The 20,768-nt window shown below is 44.8% G+C and overlaps 1 protein-coding gene across 2 annotated transcripts in view; it reads right to left on the bottom strand.

The window, feature by feature from the left end:
• The window catches only part of KIAA1614 (KIAA1614 ortholog), a 59,185-nt gene that overhangs the window by 14,227 nt on the left and 24,190 nt on the right, over positions 1–20,768 (bottom strand). For both annotated transcript variants that reach the window (XM_036756371.1, XM_036756372.1), the window contains 4 exons: positions 17,893–18,049; positions 16,687–16,957; positions 9,381–9,505; positions 8,594–8,778 (listed from right to left, as the gene is read on the bottom strand). In XM_036756371.1, coding sequence (XP_036612266.1) covers positions 8,594–8,778; positions 9,381–9,505; positions 16,687–16,957; positions 17,893–18,049 — 738 coding nt within the window. The remainder of the gene's footprint in view (positions 1–8,593; positions 8,779–9,380; positions 9,506–16,686; positions 16,958–17,892; positions 18,050–20,768) is intronic.

The following is a 20,768-nucleotide window of genomic DNA, read 5'->3' as shown; positions in this document are numbered from 1 at the left end:
AGTCTCCTTCTGAATTTCCTTATTTCTATTGAGGGCATCCTTCACATCATTCAGATTCCCAAACTTCAGTGCTGTCCTTAATGTCTCACTCTCCCTTCCCCACACACCAAGTCTTATCCCTTCTACTTCCACAAGTGCATCAGCTCCCCACTCACACAGTCACTACCCCTCATCGCCGCTGGCCTGGACTATTATGATAACTTTCTAAATGGAGAAGGGATCTCCCTTCTCCATTCCTTTTTCCATCCAGCTGCCAAAGTGATCTCTATAAACACAGGTTTGACCAGGCCACTCCACTTCTCAACCCTAGGAAATACACAAACTCCATTGTTTGGCATTTACAGCCTTTTATAAAGATGTGGGAAAATTGGAACACTAATGCATTGTTGGTGGAGTTGTGAACTGAGCCAACCATTTTGGAAAGCAATTTGGAACTATGCTTAAAGGGCTATAAAAATGTGCATACCCTGCAATTCTACTTCCAGGGTTGTATCCCAAAGAGATCATACAAATGGGAAAAGAACCCATATGTACAAAAATATTTATAGCAGTTCTTTTTTGTGGTGGCAAAGAACTGGAAATTGAGGGGATGCTCATCACTTGGGGAATGGCTGAACAAGGTGTGGTATATGAATGTAATGGAATACTATTGGGCTGTAAGAAATGATGAGCAGGCAGACGTCAGAAAAACCTGGAAAGACTTACATGAACTGATGCTGGGTGAGAGGAGCAGAACCAGGAGAACATTATACACAGTTACAGCCATGTTGTGCAATGACTAACTTTGATTGACTTGGCTCTTCTCAGCAATGCAAGGATCTAAGACAACTCCATAACACTCATGATGGAAAATACTACCCAAATCCAGAGAAAGAATTACGGAGTCTGAATGCAGATGGAAGCATAGTATTTGCTCTCTCTTCTGTTTTGTTTCTTCTTTCTCATGGCTCGTTCCATTGGTTCTAATTCTTCTTTGCAACATGACTAATGTGAAAATATGTTTAATGTGAATGTCTATGTAGAATCTATATCAGATTGCATGCCATCTTGGGGAGGGGAGAAGGGAAGGAGAGAGGGAAAATTTGGAACTCAAAAGCTTGTGGAACTGAATGTTGTAAACTAAAAATAAACAAACAAATTTTAAAAAATAAAGCCCTTTATAATGGGTTCCAACCTACCTTTCCAGGCTTATTATACAGTATTCATCTTTACACAGAGTTCTGTTCCTCACACATAACATCCAATATTTAAACCTTTGCACTGGCTGTCCCACTTCTTCTTTACCTTACCTCTGAAAAGCTCTGGTTTTGTCCAAAGCTTAGCTCAAATGCCTCGCCTCTTTCCTCATGGTTGCCTCCCCTCCAGCTGCTTAACACCTTCCCCTGAAATCATCTTACTTTTTTGGTATGCATTTTGTGTATACTTAGACAGGATGACCTAAAAGTCTTGGTGTCATTTTAAACTATTAGAGTTTTATGTGTACATATTTTTACCTGTCTCAGTAGAATATAAACTCTTTGAGACTTACATTCTCTTCAAGGGAAACCATGTGTATCCATAGGACCTAACATATAGTAGGTACTCAATAAGTGCCAATGGGTTGATTGATTTTTTTATATCTGTAACATCTTTCTCATCCTTCCCCTTCCCTCCACTGACCCAGTCACCACCCTAGCTCAAGTCATCATCTCCTTCCTCTCCTTTGAACTACAGCAATAGTCTGTTCATTGGTCCTCCTACCTCCAGACCCTTCCCACTCCATCCAGCTGCCAAGCTGCTCTTCGTAGAGCCCAAGTCTGACCAGATCCCTTCCCTGTTTTAGAAGCTTCAGTAGCTCTTCTTTTGCATCTATGATAAAACACAAACTCCCCTGGCATTGAATGTTCTTCATAACCTGGCTCCAGCCCTCCTTTCTAGGCTGATTACACATTACTCCTTGCTACACACTCTACAGCCAGCCAAACTGGCCAACCTGCTGTTGTTTCTGGAAAAAAACAAACACTCCATTTCCCATCTCTCCCACCGTCCGCCATGACTAGAATGCCCTCCCTCCTCACATCTCCTTAGCAGGATCCCATAGTTTCCTGGTTTTCATTTTTGTATTTCCAGTTCTGAGAGCAAAACCTGACACATATTGGGCACGTAATAAATGTCTGTTGGGTGAATGAGTGAATGAATTATGAGACATGATAATCTCTGAGGAATCAACATTTCATTTCCCATTGCCCAAAGGGCAATGGAGAGATACACAGCTAGGTTTATATTGACTGCAGCCTAGAGTGTCCTGAAGCCAGATCATACTGGCTCCAAAGCCTGATTGTTAAATTTTAGTGTGAACATTTACACCATAGAAGGTAAAAATGCCATAAATGGAACTTGATTTGTTTTGTTGATTATCTAGACTCAAGTCAGTGATGGAGAAAATATAGTAAAAGATTTGGGGATTTTAGTGGACTTTGATCTCAATATAAATTGGTGGCTGACATGATAGCTAAAAAAAAATAGCTAATGTCAACTTAGGCTGAATTAAGAGAAATATTACGTCCAGGAATGAGGAGGTCCTGCCGTGTTCTGCCCTGGTCAGACTCCACATGGACAATGGGGCTCCTTTTCCGTGGCCCACATTTCAGGAAGGCCTTTGATAAAGCTGAAGACTGTCGGAAAAGGGCAACAAGCATAATGAAGGCCATTTGCATTCATGTCATATGAGGATCGGTTGAATGAACTTAATATGTTTACCCTGGAGAAAAGAAGATTTAAGCAAGATGCAATCGCTGGCTTTCAGAAGTACTGGAAAAACCGTCAAATGGAAATGACATTCAGCTGGTTCAGTTTGGAACGAGGAACAACAGGTAAAAAAAACAGTTAATTTCCTGGGAATGAGAGCTCTCCCCCAGAGGAGTGGTCTGCCTCATCAGGGAGTCAGGGTCCTCTCATGAGAGATAATCAAGCAGAAGCCAATGGACCTTTACAGGGAAGCTGAACTAGAGATTCTTTTTTTCGGGTATGAGTTGGACTAGCTGGCCATGGAGATGGATGCCTTTTAACTCTGACAATCTCTTCTGATTCTGGGGGGAAAATGCTACCAATTATGGTCAATGTTCAGGTTTTATGCAAACTGGATTTGGAAGGCAGAGGAGGGTGATGGTGAAAGTATAGCCAGTGTGATACCTAAAGTTTCCAGGTGTCACCTATCTTTACTCACTTTTGGTCCACCCTCTGTTTGCCTTCTCATGGGCCCCTTTTCTGATTTCTGGAAAAAAATATAGTTTTCTTCTTGTACTCCAGGCCAACCTCTCTGACTTTTGACTGAAGCTGATTTGACACCGCCGCCCCATCCTTGACCACAAAGTCAGTGTGTCCAATGGGAAATCCTGTCTTTGCATCCGCCCCTTACTCTGACCTATGGCAGGGATCCTACCTTTCCTTTTTATCTCCCTTCTGCTCTTCCTTATGAATTTTGCCCATTTTTGACTATTCTAGAAAGTTGTTTCACTACGTGTGTGAATTTGAGCAAGCTAGTTGACTTCTGGGCCTCGGTTTCCTCATCTGTAAAATGGTGAGGGTGGCCTGGATGACCTCTAATGTCCCCTTCGATCCTGAATCTAGGATCCAGGCGCTCAAGACCTATTATCTGAGAGCGAACTTACTCTCTCTTCCCTCATTTCTCTCCTTGATGGGTATTTTGCTACGACCTTCGCTTTCATTCTCATTCATCTTGTTTAAACCCCGACTCTGGGTTTCCTTTATCCCTTTAGAATACTGCTGAGGTAAGCCATGGAGCTTAATGAGGGGCCTGGGGCAGGCTTTGTCTAAACAAGAGAAATGCCTGATGAGTTTTGGAATGTGTGGGTGGTAAGTGATGATAAGACCCAGGAGAGCAAAACCAAATATACACCAGACCTTTTGAGAGAAAAAAGTGGGGGCCCAGCACTCAAAAGAAAAGTCATTTGTAAAGTAAAAAAATACATGAAAATCACGAAAAGGTTACTATGCTAAGTACTCTTTAATCCAACGGAAAGGACCTTGGCCAGGGATGTCTATTTTCATGTTTCGATCCAAATAAAAATTGTTAAAATCTCAGAATTGGACCTTGGGTCTCCCCTCCTTTCATCATCCGGCTGAAGGTCAGGAAGATGATCAAGTGACTGTATGTTTGTACTCAATCAGAAGTGGACAGAGGTTATGAGAATATTGTAGCTTTGAAATTCGAAAAGAGAAATGACTTGGTTGAGAATTCCCTATGAAGATGGTCACTTCTCCACTGCAGATCCAGACACTGCCCCAGTTCAGACCTTTATCACCCGTCTCCTAGGCTGCTATAATAGCCTCCTCATTGGCCTCCCTTCCTCAAGACTCTCCCCTCTCCAGCCCATCCTCCTCCCAGCTGCCAAGCCAATTTTCCTAAATTGCAGGTCTGATCTTGTCCATCCGCTGCTCAATAAACTCCAGTGGTTCCTTGGTTAAACGCTTCAGTATGAAATATATGCTTTTCTGCTTGGTATTTAAAACTTCACACCGTGGCCTACCTACCTTTCTAGCCTTACTGCACATAGCTTTCAGGGCATAATTTCCACAGTTTGGGGTGAAGCCCTTTACACTCCCAACAAGTCACTAAAACTAATCTTATTGTTCCTCAGACCCAACATTCGATTTCCAGTCTCCATGACTTTACACTGGCTGTCCTTCGTTCCTCGGCGTCCTAGGAGGAGAGGGTGAGGCCGAGACCTCGATTAGCTCTGCCTCACTTACATGCAGTTCATGGGCAAGTCTGGACATCAACTTTGTGATGTCATTGGTCCTCTTTGAGAACAAAGGAAGAAGCAACAGCAAAACAGAAGCTTCAGTTTCCTTCCAATTAGCTCAAAAACACCATCTACACGAGGCCTTTCCTCGTCCCTCCAGCTACAAATGCCCTTCTCCTCTCAACATCTTGTATGTATTTAACATATATGTACACATACGAACACACACATATATGCCAATTATCTGTCTGTCTGTCTGTCTGTCTGTCTATGTATCTATCTATCTGTCTGTCTGTCTGTCTGTCTATCTATCTATTTATCTATGTCTGTCTATCCAGGATTCTTCACCTGGGGTCTGTGAACTTGTTTTGTTCATCTTTTTATAATGATATCTCAATATAATTGGTTTCCTTTACAATTGTATATATTTTATTTTATACATTTAAAAACATTATTCTCAGGAGAGGCCCTTGGGAGAGAAAAGGAAGGGAACAAGGATTTATTAAGCACTTAGCACTGTGCAAACACTTTACAAATATTATTTGCTTTGATCCTCAAGACATCCCCGTGAGATCAATGCTATTAACATCCCCACTTTACAGCTGAGAAAACTGAGTTAGAATTTGAGTAACTTACCAAGGGTTATACAGCTAGTAAGTATCCGAGGCTGAATTTGAACTCAGATCTACACACAGACCAAAGGACTCACGTTGAAACATGGCATCCACCTCCATTTAAGAGAACAGATGGACAGTACAGATCAAAGCATATTTTCTTCTATTTCTTTCTTTATCTTGCTTTGTTCTTTTCTGGGTGTAGCCAATACAATAATTTGTGTTGCATGACTCTACAGATTTGTAATGGGTTTTGTATTTCTTGCTATTCTCAGTGGAGGAGAGCAAGGGAATGAAGCAGGGAGAGAATTTGGAACTGAAAATAAAATAAAATAGAAAAAACCTTGCTCTCTCTGTACAACTTATCTCCCCCAATTAAATGTATGCTCCTTGGGGATGGAGACTGGCTCTGTATCTACAGTGCCTGGCACATAATAGACTTGTCAGAATTGCTTGTTGATGGATTGATTCCCTTCTCTTCGCTCCCCTGGTATCCATTCCTTCCATGTCAGATGTTCTCGTCCTCTCTCCTAACAGATCTTCTCAGCCATTTGGCGGTAACATCTGTAGGGGATGTGTCTGTGGGATATAGTGTTTCCGCAAGGACTGCCAGTACTAGGACCCTGTCTTGTTGGCCTCGATGCCAGCCAATTCTTGGATTGGCTGACCTAAGGATGTGATGCAAGACACAGGAATTTCGGAGGCGAGAGAAATGCTGGCCAGGACCAGGACACAGCATTAGATCTGTAACAGGTGGTGAACCATGGACATTACTATTAGCCATTGGGGCCTTTAAGCGTGGCCTCTTTTCAGGGTTGGGGATGCAGCAACAGATAGGCACATGAATAAGACCAGGGCCCACAGAGATTCTGGGATCCCCACACCACAGGGATGCGGGTTAGGGGTCCTGTTGTCACATAAGCCCATGCTGCTATGACTGCGAGAAGCACAGGAAGTTTATACAGTGTCTCTCCCTCCCAGTGTGGACAATCTAGTGGGAGTTAAATGCTTGTGTCTCACGCCTCCTTTTCCAGAAGATGGAAGTTTATTAAAAGACATGAACTTTCAGGTTGTCTGTCTGACACTCTTCTTTCGACTGTCTCTGTCTCTCTTTCTCTCTGTCTCTCTGACTCTCTCTCTCTCTCTCTCTCTCTCTCTCTCTCTCTCTCTCTCTCTCACACACACACACACACACCCCAAAGCTCAGGAGGCCAAGGACAGTAGCCCTATATTTCTAGTCTCGTAATGTATCACTCCGCTCCATGCAAACTATGGTCCCACTTGCCATAGTGGCCTGCCCGCCGTTCTTTACACACCACACCATCTCCTCTCCTGCCTCAAAGACTCTGGATCTCTGGGCTGGCCGTCTCCCATGCCTCGAATACTCTCTGCCTCTGTGGATGCCTGCCTTCCTTTAGGACTCAGCTTGAGTCTCATATCTACTGTGAAGCCTTGCTGAGTCTCTCCCTTTCTCACTCCGCCCCCCCCCGTCCCCCCCACCACGTCTCTTTTAAGGTTACAGTCTACATATTTTCTATCCCTGATTCGTGTATATGTTGTCTAGGTTACATTAGAATGTAAGCTACTTGAGGGCAAAGTTGTTTTGTATTTTTTCCTTTGAATCTCCGCTCCTCCCAAATTTAGCACAGGGCCTGGTACTACCTGGTACTCAGTAAGCACTTAATAACTGTTTGTTGCTTGACTGACCGAAATGGACTCTGAAAGCAGGGTTGGAGCTGGAAAGTAAATAGGATGTCCCATCCTATGATGCTATGGCTAAGGCTTCTTGATTTTGCCAGGCTTCTTCTCGTCTGATTGAAAGATTTTTCAAATACAAACTCAGCCTGAGGTGATTTGTGAACAAAATGCAGATTGGGGAGGAAATAGGGATTTTTTTTTTCAGTGAAATGGAGATGCATCAGTCAGTGGGAGCAGAACCCGGCAGTAACAGGCTGGACCCTCCCTGACACTTGGGTCAGTTTGCTTGTTACCTATCTTCCAAGTTCCACTGGCACCAAGATTGATTCTGAAATAGATTCTTGGTAAAACATTCCATTCACAAAGGACCATGCCCTGATTCTCCTCTAGCTCACCAAGCATTTCTGAGGCACAGTTAAAAACTGAGCACCCACACCAAAGGACTGACCATCTCGCCCAACTCAAACAAGCCTCAGCCAAGACAAGACAGGGGCAACGTTCTAGGGCATAGGTCTAGGGCAGCCCGTGAATGAAGCATCAAACCACCATGAGCAAGTGGGAGGCTCAGGGAGCACAGAGAGGAAGCTAGCCACAGGTCTAGGCACAGGCAAGAGAAGGGAGGAGGAAAATATTCAGACCACATCCCAAAGGCATTTTATCACCTTAGTGACAGCGTCAGAGCACAAATATTTTAACTCTGGCTACATTCCCAAAGGAAGGAATTTAAGAGCCTGATTTCAAGATACTATTAACACCAGAAGGCAAGTAAATTGTGAATCATTAGCTTGAAGCCTCTGGTACCTTGGGATTGGATTCTACCTCCAGCTTTGACACCGGCCTCCCTCAGTCTCTTACTGTTTCAACTTGTCCCCAAATGGAATTAAACCAGCTAAGCTTCTCAAACAGAAACAAAAACTAACAAACCTTAAATGCTCCTCAGAAATAAGATTGGTAAGGGAAGGTGAAGGCTACAAATGACATGTTAACTGTGTAGGGAGAGCCAGCAAAGGCGAAATCTTGGTCTTTTGAATAAAAAGGCCCTAAAATGCCCTAAAATGAGGCTCTCTCTCTCTCTCTCTCTCTCTCTCACTCTCTCTCTCTCTCTCTCTCTCTCTCTCTCTCTCTCTCTCTCCCTCTCTTTCCTGTCTCTCTCTCTCCCTCCTTTTCCCTCTCCTCCCCTTCCCCCTTTCTCTCTCTCTTCTCTCTCCTCATCTCATTTTACCTACTGGTAAAGCCCTGTCTCACTCTAATTGCCCTTAGAGCTTTGACCTGCTCTGTTTCTGACCTGGGTGGATTTGTTTTGCTCCACCCCGGGCAATCTGGTGGTTCTCTATCCCAGGAGCTCACCATATCAATGCAGACCTTCATACAAACACCCAATCACCTTAGCCCTCTGAAGCAGAACTCCTGAGCTCAAGAGATCCACCAGCCTCAGCCTCCCCAGAAGCTGGGATTACAGGCTTGTACCTGCAACCTAAATGAATTGCTGGCTCCCAGAGACTTCTCTGGGGACTCCGTGTACTGAGAAAGAATTACCTGAATCAGGTCGGCCATTCCCTGAGGACACACAGAAGCCAAAGGTACCATTTGGGGGACGCTGTAGCTCCAACTGGCTGGTCCCATCTGGAAACACCTCTACTATCCGACCCACTGTCCTGACCAGGTTGGGGACACCTATATCATCTACACTGAGGGAGCGCCTGGGAGTGATGCCTGGTTGCCTATAGGTAAAGCAAGGGAAGAAATGTGAGAAAGGTGTAGTTATCAGTCTGCATTGTAGGGTATGACATCTCTCTAGGTCTAGGCTCTTCTACCAGTAAAAGTGAGTAAAAATGGCTAGTTCTGGGATGCCCCTGGTCCTCTAGAATTGTCAGTGACCCAGCTCCTTGGTCCCTCTGCTAAGGAGATATCCCACCTTGGGAGAGTTCTTGTGTTTCTCTGGGCACCGCTTACATCAATCTAGGGTTGGACTGAATGACGATCCAAGGGTCCAAGAATCACTCCTGGGAGTCTTTCTCAGATAGCTTTTTCTTCAAAACTCACGAAAAGCTCTTAAAGTCCAGCAAATTTTCTAAACATCCCCCCATGAGCTCTTCTCTTCAAACTTTCTTCTGGCTGTGCCTCCTCCACCTTCTGCCCCCAAACTCCTATTAGTCTGCTCAAATGACTTCTTAAATTTAGTGAATTTCCTCCTAAAAGATGCCCACAAAAAAGGCAAAAAAGATGCCCAATCCTTCATTTTCCCAGCTCTGACCAGGGAGGAGACAGTCCTTAAGTAAGTTTCTCAAAGAAACTGTCAAAGAGTTCTATGGCCCAATCTTACCTCCCAGATGCTCTGGGCTCCCCTCCATCCCCTACCAGGTAACGACTTGAGCGATCCACCTTGCCTAGTAGAGAATGAAGATTTTGAACTGAGCCAGCTTTCCGATGTTGGTGAGAGGGTGACACCTGGTGGGAAAGATGCAGTATTGCAGGTGAGAAAAATTCTGAAAAGGACCTGATGATGGTATAGAATTTTAAGTTTTCCAATCCATTCCCTGGTCTCTTAGCGCAAGGGCCCTCAAACCATTCTCAAGACTTTTAGAAAAATCTCCATGCAAAAGAGGCTTTTTAGCCTTTTTTATGTCATAATTCCCCTTTGGCAGACTGGTCAACCCTATGGGCCCCCTTCTCAGGATAATGTTTTTAAATGCATAAATTAAAGTATATAGGATTACAAAGTAAACCAATTATGTTGAAATACAATTATCTAATTTAAAAAAAAACAAGGTCACAGACCCCAGGTTAAGAACCTCTGTTCTAAAGCTTCCTTAGGATATATTGTGGTATAGTAGACAAGGAAGGAGTTAGGGCATCTGGTTCTGCCACTAACTAGCCCCGTTACCCTGGACAAGTCATTCCTCCCCCTGGACGTTTCATCATCTTTTTTTTTAGGCAATCAGGGTTAAGTGACTTGCCCAGGGTCACAGAGCCAGGAAGTGTCTGAGGCTAAATTTGAACTCAAGTCTTCCTGACTTCCAGGGCTGGTGCTCTTCATCATCTCTAAAATGACAGAATTAGACCCATCACTAAGGTTCCTTCCAGTTCTAATGATCATTTCTAAAATCGAACAAATTTCTTTTTATGCAATATAACTCTATTTATTCACCTTCCAGGTTCACAAAACACAGGAGTTTATCACCAGTCACCTCCCATTCCTTTACTGAAGTATTTGAATTATTTTTTCTATTAGACCCTCAGGTACCTTTCCATGAGACACCAATGGCATCGTAGAGTCTCCCCAGAAGAATCATACCTCATCTGCCTTTCTAGCCATTCTGCTTTTCTTTCCTTCACTGACTTCCCATCCTTTCCCCAGCTTTTTAATGTGGATGTTTTCCAGAGGTCTGTCCTTCCTACTCTTCTGTCCCCACACTCTCTCCCTTGGCAATATCTTTCATCCCCACATCTTCATTTACCATCTCTCTGCATATGTCTCCCAAATCGAAACTCTAACCCTGACTTCCCTTCTAAAATCAATCCAGATCATTATTTCCTATGGAACATACATAGAACACAGTTTCCTATACAGGGATAGGGAACCTGCTTCCTGAAGTTTGGATTCTGTCAAAGGGCCACACTTGAGGATCTAGAGGGCCACATGTGACCTCGAGGCCCCAGGTTCCCCACCTCTGCTATAAGAAATCTTCATCTGGATTTCTTATAATTAACCTCCAAACTCATCACACCCAAAGCTCAGCTTAATACCTTTCCAATTTACTCCTGCTTCTGACATTTCTGTCTGTGCCACAAGCCTCCATCAATCTCCAGCCTGGACTATTGCGATAATGTCCTCATTGATCTTCCGGCACCTAGTCCCTCCTCTGTCCAATTCATCCTTCACAAAGCTGCCAAATTGATATTCTTAAAGCACAGGTCTGAACACGTCACTAAGTGCTCAAAAAATTCAGCTATTCCCAATTGCCTTTAGGATAAAATACAAACTCTTCTGTTTGGCATTTGGCATAAAACCCTTCACAATTTGACTCCAGACTCTCTTTCTGGGCCAATCTCTCTCTCTCTCTCTTTCTCTCTCTCTCTCTCCCTCTCTCTCTCTCTCTCTCTCTCTCTCTCTCTCTCTCTCTCTCACACACACACACACACACACACACACACACACACAAGATACTCCTCTCTTCCCCCACCATTCACACACAGTCCAGCCAAACTGGCCGACTGTGTACTGGCTTTTAGGTGGCACACTAGAGAGAGCTCTTGGCCTCAGAAAGACCTGAGTTTCAAATCCAGCCTGAGACATTTACCAGCTGTGTGACCCTGGACAAGTCACTTAACCTCTGCGTGCCTCAGTTTCCTCATCTGTAAATGGAGATAATAACAGCACCTACATAGTAAGCGCTATGTAAATGTTAGCTGGTGGTGTCGTCACTGTTATTTGCTTTTGCCCTTACCCACCATTCCATCTGATTGCTTGCCTTTGTACTGGGTGCCTTCCCCCTGTTCCTGGAAGGTTCTCCTTCCTAACCTTGGATTCCTGGTACATCTGGAGCCTTTCAAGGTGCCATTTCCTTCAAGAGACCCTTCTGGATTCCCTTAATTGCTACCACCCCACTCCTCCTCCTTCTAATCACGGTGTATTTTTGTATATTTCCTTATTTATGTATCTGCGAACACGTCCTATATACTTAGGAGAAGGAAAGCTTCTCGAGGGCAAGGACTCTCTCTGTCTTGTATTTATACCCCTCAAAAAAGTAGGTGCTTAAAGAAATACTTAGTAACAGATTGCCACCGCCATTCACCAAGTCCCCTGTGTTTGAAACCTTGGAGCTTTTGTTTTTTTACTCTTTGGTCACTCAGTAAACATTTCTTCAGCACCTACTATGTGCCAGGCACTGTGCTAACTGCTGGGAATGAATACAAATAAAAAGAAAGACAGTGTTTGCCCTCAAGTTTCTTATAATCTAATGGGGGGAGGGGAATAAAGTACAAAAGGAAGCTGCAAGGGGAGGGGACGTGGAGGGGACAAACCAGGCCAGGGACGTGATGGAAAAATCCGGCACTGTCCCAAAGCTGTGTAGCTGGTGGGAAATTAGGAGAAAGAGAGTCAGGCCCCCTTCTTAAATGTAGGCTCTGGAGCTCGTGGCTCCACCCTCAAGTCAGAGGGGCAGAGGAGACTGATGAGAAATGTGAGTACCAAGGCTGATTGGACCTTACAGGAGAATGAGATGCTCCAAGGATGAGTTTCCTGGGGAAGGAAGGTGTGATGGAGAAGTCCCAAAGCAGTCCTGAAGCTTCCTTCCTCCTCACCTGCCACATCTAATCAGTTACCGAATCCTGTCAGTTTCACCACTTCCACATGCCTCCTCTCTTCTAGCTGGGCAAAGAGGGCAGTTTCCATCCGAAGGGCAAGTGGTGGGCTGGGGTCAGTGCTAGAAAAGGCCCCCATCTGAACCAGCAAGAAAGGACAGCGACCCCAGGGGTTGGAGCCAAAGGAAGTGACATGGACAGTCCGGAAGAGAACTATCATTTTAAACCCATAACAAGGGGTTGAATAATAATGAGGAGTTAACTACATACCTTAAACTACATCCAGAGAGGTACTGGTAAATGCTTAACAACCAGATTACTGGGGAAAACTGTATCCATGACACACTATTAAGTTTAATCTGTATTATTAGGATTTTCTCTATCACTTTCTTAAGTCTAGACCAGGAGCCTCAAGGCCACATGTGGCCCTCTAGGTCCTCAAGTGCAGCCCTTTGACCGAATCCAAACTTCACAGAACAAATCCTCTTAATAAAAAGATTTGTTCTGTAAAACTTGGACTCAGTCAAAAGGCCGCACCCAAGGACCTAGAAGGCCATATGTGGCCTAGAGGCTGCAGGTTCCCCACCCCTGGTCTAGACAATCAAGAAAACAACAAATCCAGTTCTGATCTGTAGCATTTGCTGATTTTCAATGCTCACCTGAAATTTTAACAATGGGCCCTCAGGCTAGTGGAGTGGACTTCAGCACTCAACCTGCCCCCCTTCCCTGTTTCTGTTGAGGGCACCACCATTTTCCCAGTCACTCTGACTGAGGGCCACATAATCATCTTTGACTCTTTATCTCTCCTCTCACTACATCCCACCCCCATCCAATCACAGAAGCATAGACCTGGAGCTAGAGGTGACCTCAGAGGCCACAGGATGAGAGGATCCCAGCTGGAAGAGATCTCAGAGGGTACCCAATCCAGCCCCCCTGATTTTACAGAGGTTAAATTTCTTCCTCAAGGTCACGTACGGACAGAGGAAGGGTTTAAATCTGAGTCCCCCAACCGTTCTTTCCATTGTAAAAAGGCATTCAGGACGTGTAAATCATGGCTCCCATGTCAGACTCCATGGGACGCTGAAGGGAAGGGACACTATCAGAGGAGAGGAGAAAAGCTGCCAATACTAAGGACACAGTCTTTGGAGGAGGATCCCCTGATTCCGCAGGTGCTGGTGACAGGAAGTTCCTCAAGAGGCGCAATGGACAAAGCAGCCTGGTTTACGGCTGGTCAGCACATTTTTGTTTGGTCCCAACTCCTCCATTCCTCACTTCACAGAAAGACAAGATAAAAAGCCAAGAATCTTTGAAACAGCCAGTACTTCACCCCCTTCACCCCCTAAGTCCCTCCCAGCCAGGCAGCTAGCCCCCTCCTTCCATTGGCTTCAGCCCCTCCAAATGCCCTCCTAGGTCCAGCTCTGGCCCTCGCCTCCACTTTGATGAGCTCCTGGCCCACTCCTGTCCAGTTTGACTTAGATTCCAAACAAATCCTCCTCCCCCATTCCCAGCCCCTACCCTTTCACTATGGCACCATTTCCCTGAAGCGCTTACATGGTACAAATTCAGCTTATCTCCCAGTACCAGGGTTTAGGGATGTGCTGTATAAATTTGACTCCAAAATGAAGGCTAGATCCCCAGGGAAAATGGCGTCACTGATAGTGCTGACACACACTGGCAAACACAGGTGCCAGCAGAGAGACCTAAACAAAGCAGCATTTCTTTCTTTCTCCCTTCCTACTGCCGGCTCATTGTCTTCACGCCCTGTCTCCTCCCCTGGTTAATTTTCCATTTGTTCTACTGTTTATGATTTCCTGCCACTTGTCTTTTGCCCAATATCTGGTACAGAGGGAGGAGCACTAGCTCTGGAGTCAGAAGGCAGGGGTTCAAATCTCACCCCGATGCTTACTACCTGCATGAGCCACACATGCCTCAGTTTCCTCATCTGTAAAATGAGGGGGTGGGACCAGATGGTCTCCAAGGTCCCTTCTAGCTTTAGTTCTATGATGGAACCCAACCCCTTTACAGATGAGGAACCTGAGGCCTAAAGAGGAGTCCAAAATCCCACCTGTAATGAGTGGATGATGGATGATGGTCCAGGAGAAGAGGCTGAGAAAGGAATGGTCAGATGGGTAGGAAAAGAACTAGTCAAAGAATTTAAGGAACAGTATCAAACAATGCAGAGATGTCCCTGAAAGAAGGACAACTAAACAAAACCAGCAATTAACTAATCATTATTAACCAGAGAGTAGGTTTTGGTCAAGGGGTAAGGTCTGAAGCCAGATTCTGAGCCATGGAGAAGTGAGTGGGAGGGGAGGAAAGGGAAGCAGCACTGGAGTGACAGCTCCAGGTGATGGCAGGGTCAAGGGGAAATTTTTGACAAACACATGAAACCTGACCATGTTTGCAGGCATCGTGGAAGGAGGCAGTAGATAGTAAAAAATGAAAGAGAGAAGGGTATTAAATGGGGTAGAGGTCCCTGGAGGACATGTGATGGGATGGAATCAAGACTGGCTGCCTTAGCAAGAAGAAGAGCTGCCTCTTCCTTAGAGGATGGAGGACAGAAGAGGGGTTTTGAGATGTGGAATAGGACAGATGGCAGATGGCCTCAACTTTCTCAGTATCATAAGACATTATTCCCTTCAGTGAGAGAGAAAAGTTGTAGAGTGTTTAACAAGGAAAGGGAAAGCCTGGAATAACCATTGCGGGCAGTGTGACAAAGACTCATTCAGGAAGAACAGACAGATTTCTCTGCAGCAGTAAAGGCTCAATTTGCAGCGAACACAGTCAGCACGGTTACATCACTTTCTCCAGCAGGGCTGGGATCTTGCAGCATTAAATCCTATGACCCTACCCTGTACCTAAGAAGTAATAAAAATAGCTCACATCTACAGAGTGGCAGCAATATAAGTAACTAGATGGCTTAGTGGATATAGCATTGCGTCTGGAGTCAGGAAGACCTGAGTTCAAATCAGATACTCATTGGCTGTGTGACCTTGGACAAGTCACTTGATCCCTATTTGTTTTAGGAAGGAAATGGCAAACCACTCCAGTATCTTTGCCAAGAAAATCTCATGGATGGTACGGTCCACAGAGTCACAAACAGTCAGACATGACTGGATGACTAAGCAACAACACGTAGTGGTACTGGTGATACAGTAGATAAAGCACTGGGCATGGAGTCAGGAGGACTGAGTTCAAATCCCATCTCAAGACACTTAATAGCTGTGGAACCCTGGGCAAGTCTGTGAGTCTGTCAGCCAATAAGCACTAAAATACCTCCTCTTTGCCATGCACTGTGCTAAGCACTGGGGGTATAAAGGGAGGTTGAAAGATAGGCCCTGCCCTCGATGAGCTCACCATCTAATAGGAGAGATAATGAACAAGCAAAATGTACAGACTATACACAAGGTGATCAATGCCACTGCACTGAGGAGTACATGGTGGGGGAGGTGCAAGGTATATGACTGGAAAGGTATTGGGGGCTAGGTTATGAAGTCATTTGAATCTATAAAATGAAGATAATAAAATAATCTGAATCAAAGGGTTATTGTGAGGGTCAGACGAGATAACGTATGTGAAGTGTTTTGTAAATTTTAAAGCATTACATAAATACCAAATGGTAACAATTTGTGTTTTATGATGACCCTGTGAACAAAGGAGTATAAATATTATTTTTCTCATTTTAACAGAAACGAAGGCTAGGTTAGAACGACCTGCCCGTGGCCAGACAGCTAGTAAATTGTAAAGCTGGAAGTCAAACTTGGATCTCTTCTGTTTAAAATCAGGGCTTTGGGCATTGCATCATGAACTGGGGCTAAGGAGAAGCTACCAAGAGGATTTTTTTTTAAAAGAGGAAAACTACGAGTTATGGTCTGCTTCACACTGGATTCAAGGGGACCCATAAGACTCTCAAGGTAGGGAAGAGAGATGGCCTGACCAGTTGTGATGGATCAGAAGAGCACAGAACTGGAAAGGGACCTTAGAGGGTGTCAAGTCCAACCCGAACCTTCATTTTATAGATAGGGAAACTGAAGCCCAGAGCAGTTGCCCATTTATAACTAATAAAGATATCTGTGGGAGGATTTGAACTCAGGCTTCCCTAACTCGAGACCCAATACTGGCTTGGCTGCCATTGAAGATAGGCCCACTTCTCTTCTCTGCCTCCTCCTTGCCCACAGCATCGCTATGATTAGCCCTCCCAGGCCTCTTCCCAGAATGATGACTTTCTAACAGCAGCTGGCCTCAAGGAGGCCAAGTCTTTGGTCATAGCAGTCACAGAAGGAAGGGACTGTCCATCCAAGAGGCAACGGCCCCTTGGGACTCACCAGTTGCAGGGATTGCAGAGAAGGTGTTTTCTTCATCTTGGAGCTATGGGCATGGTGGATTTCACTCTGTTGGGCCTGGTCTAAGGGCGGGGGAGGGATCTGCTCCATGCTGTAGCATCGAAACTTGCCCAGTTTCTGTCGGGTGGTTTGGCCCAAGATAGAGAAGAATTTCTTCAGCCCAAGTGCAGAAGAGATACTGTTCCCTTTCTTGCTCCCACTGGCTGGAATAGCCAAGGGGGTGCTGGGTCCTGAAGGGGCCCCTGGTGATGCTCTGAAACACAATGGTCAGCTGGTGAGATGGAGCTACAGAAAGGTGGGTGGCAACTTAAACCTTGGCCTGGCATGAGATGGTCAGGCATCGGTCCTATAAGAGACCCCCTACTGCACCCAGCATGCTGGAAGATAATTCTGGCTGGGCTCCCTTGCTAGTTCTTCTTGAACTCAAAGGAGAAGAGTCTCCATGTCAACTCCCTAGCATTGGGTTTGTGGGATTGGAGATTCACTGAGTCCTCTGATACTTGAGGAAGTGAGACACATTAGCTTTAACACATAGCCAAGACTCCAAATAACCAAAGGGCAGAGGGAAAGAACACTTGCTCTGAACTCAGAAGACTTGGGTTCAAATCTCACTTCTGCTGTCTACCACCTGCAGAACCTTGGGTAAGTCACTTAACTTCTTTGGGCCCGTTTTCCCACCTGAAAAGTGAAGGTATTGGGCCTTTGAAACTCCTTTTTACTCTAGCTCTATAATCCTATGAACTAGGAAAGGAAGTGGGGGGCTTTGTTCCCTGTGTAAGGCAGGGGTCCTGCCCTCTGAAGGAGAGAAACAAAAGCAGAGGGCCAAATGTACTTAAGCAAGGAGAATCAGAAGGGCTGGTGGGGAGGAACATCCTTATATGCTTAGCACAGTGCCTGGTGCACTGTAGGGGCTACGTCACTATTAGTTGTCATTATGGCTCCCTGGAAGGGTGCATAGCTGCAGGCGGCCATGAGGAGGCAGTCCTAGGGGATCTGGCCCATACAGAGGATGGAGTAAAAGGAAGAGATGGCTGGAAGCAGTGGGTCTTGGCATAGCCCCATTATTCTCTGGGCCATACAACACAAGGAGTTCATTCCTCCTCCAGGTCATTCAGGAAGCCCCATAACATCACCACCTTGGAACCGTCTGTGAAGCCAGACAAGAAAACTTGCCTTGTGGTCACTCACCGTTTTGAGACATTTTTTTCCGAGCTTGGTTTTACCCTCTGGAGCTTATTCTCCATCTCCATGCTAGACTGAGGTTGCTCTGTTGCCACTGAGACCGTGATGCCTGTGGAGCTGAGGCTGCTGGTCACAGTTGACTCGGGAAGACCCAAGAATCCCCCTGCAACAATCACATAGCCACACCCATGTCAGGCAAGTTCCAGCATCCATACCTTGTATTTACCAAGTCCTCGAAGAAGAAAGTTTTTACCAACAAATAGTGAAAAGGGCAGTGGGGAGATAGAGGGGACATAAGCTGTACAGAGACATAATTTAATAAACTCCAAGCAGAGCAGTGGTGGTTGCAGCAGGTGAAGTCATCCAATTGGTGAGGGGAAGAGCCCTAGATGGATGAAGTTGGCTTAATTATATGAAAAAAGGATCCCTTCGATTTAATTTATATAACCAAATGTCAACTGTGATCATGACTTTGTCACAGGGACACAAAAAGAAGGGAGGAATTTGGGCTCTTTGGGAAAATGGCACTATGTGCAAATGATGTTTAAACACTTCAGTGGATCTAGATCTCATGGGTTTTCCTTCTATTGGTACAAATGGAAACCCACCCATGCCTTCTTATCCTGTGATTCTTGTCCATGTTCTTCCATGGATCCTCACCTTGTGTATTGGAGATCTTGTTTTGTGGATACCAATGGCACCCTAGGGCTGTCCATCTGTTATCCCTCAATCCTGCCAGGTGGCCTCTATACAAGAAGCGACATAAGGGAAATCAACTAAGAAATGGATGATTAGAAGAGGTAGCCCTGGAAATATGTATCAGTCCACTTGGGTCCACCATGACTCTCTCCATTGCCCCTTGTTTCACCCATAACTCTGATGCCCTCGTGACTGTATTGTTCCAAGATTTACAACCATGTAATACCACTGGGAGAACATTTGTGTTTGAACAATAGGTCTCTGTGCCAAGGACAGCTTGAGATCATTAAAAAAACTGCACAGTTGCCCAAATGCCATCTAGTCTGCTCTCTTCCTCCTGTTCCATTTTGGATCTGCTTCACTGACCATATATGTGATGACCTCACTGGGGTGTGGTAGAAAGTTGTATCTCAATGAGGTCAAAGAAGAGGAAAAGTACCTACATGTGCAAAAATATTTATAGCCGCTCTTTTTGTGGTGGCGAAGAATTCAAAGTTATAGAGGTACCCGTCAAGTAGGGGATGGCTGAACAAATTATGATACATGACTCTAATGGAGCAAGTTTGTGCCATAGGAAATGAAGAAATAGATGGTTTCAAAAGGAAGGGAATAAGCATTTATATAGTGAGCACTATGTGCCTGGCACTGTGCTGAGGAACTTTTACAAATGTTATCACATCTGATCCTTTCAAAGAGACATAGAAAGTTGGATGACCTGCTGCAGTGAAGCAAGCAGAGCTAGAAGAAAAATTTATAGTGAAACATCAATATTATAAAAACAATCTTGAAAGTCTTAAGAAATCTTATCAGCTAAATGGTTAGCCATGATGCCAGCAGACTGACAAAGAAGAACGCTACCCATAAGAGTACAGAGAGATGTACTAATATTCAGAATAAGAAATGCATTGGCCAACACATAACCAATGTGTGACCAATGTAGGAATATATTTTGCTTGACTGTATGTAATACAAGGATTGTTTCCTGCTTTCCTTCCCCTCCTTTCTTCCTTCTTTCCTCTCTTCCTCCCTCCTTACTTCCTTCCCTCCCCTTTCTTTCTCCTCCCCTCCCTCCTTCCTCCCTTTTCTTCTCTCCCTCTCTCCTTTCTTCCTTCCTTCTTTCCTCCCTTCTCCCTCCTTCCCTCCCTTCAATCCCTATAGTGGTTAGGGGGAGGTAGGAGGGAGAAAAAACCAAATGCTTGATAATCAAAAAATGAAATAAAAAATAAAAATATTGCTGTTTTAAAAACAAAAAAGATAAGCTACCAGCTCTGTGCTTTATGCCTTTCTTGACACGAGTAATCAGAGGGTTTTTGAGCTCCTCTTTGGTCTTATTTATCACAGTATCTTGAATAATCCTAAACACACAACAGCTTGCAAGGCTGCATTTTGCAACCCACAAATGACAAAGATGGTAGGGCCTTATATCCTTGGGGTCCTCCAGTCAACTGAGTGACTTTTAAGATAGGGCAGAATGATTTGTCATGGCCTGTCTGACCTCTCCTCATAGTTTCATCAGAGAGACCCTCCATACACATAAAGAATGCTCATGAATATCTTAGACAGATGAGAAAGGAGACATATGGGTCAGTAGCTCTGATGTGCTTTCCATTACCTTTTGGGGGACGTTAATGTCATCTTTGATATTCTACATTCCATTTGAGATTCTCCCCGCCTTGAAATAACCTGTGAAGTAATAGCTCACAGGTTTCAGGGAAGGCAGATCATTTCCACAGTACAGTCTTGATCTGCTCCAGTCTTTTCCCCACTTTGTCTCCCTACATGACGTTCTACTTCACTAATATTCTGGGGGAGATGGAGGTCTTAGGACTCATAGGAAGTGGTTCCTCTCTCACTGTTGATGAAATAGATTGTTATAGGAATGTTGAGAGGCAGCATGACACAGTGGAGAGAGATCCAGCCTTGAAGCCTGGAAGACTTGGGTTCAAGTCCTGTCTCTGACCTAGGCTGGTTGTGTGACCATGGGCAAGTTACTTAATTTCTCAGTGTGCAACTCTCTAAGACAATAGGTCACAAAGGAGGTGCCAACCCACGTTGGTGGATAGAGTTTTCCTCACCTGGGAGTTCCTTGTTAACAATTAAATCACAAGTCCAATCTCTTTCCCCATAGAAACACTGATAAATTTGTTGTTGTCCACCTCTCGCCATTTTTGCCTCTGAATGTC

This window comes from Trichosurus vulpecula, chromosome 4 (genome assembly GCF_011100635.1).
Source record: "Trichosurus vulpecula isolate mTriVul1 chromosome 4, mTriVul1.pri, whole genome shotgun sequence".
Lineage (NCBI taxonomy): Eukaryota > Metazoa > Chordata > Mammalia > Diprotodontia > Phalangeridae > Trichosurus > Trichosurus vulpecula.
The sequence above is the reverse complement of the archived record's forward strand: the minus strand, read 5'-3'. Positions and strand labels throughout refer to the sequence as shown.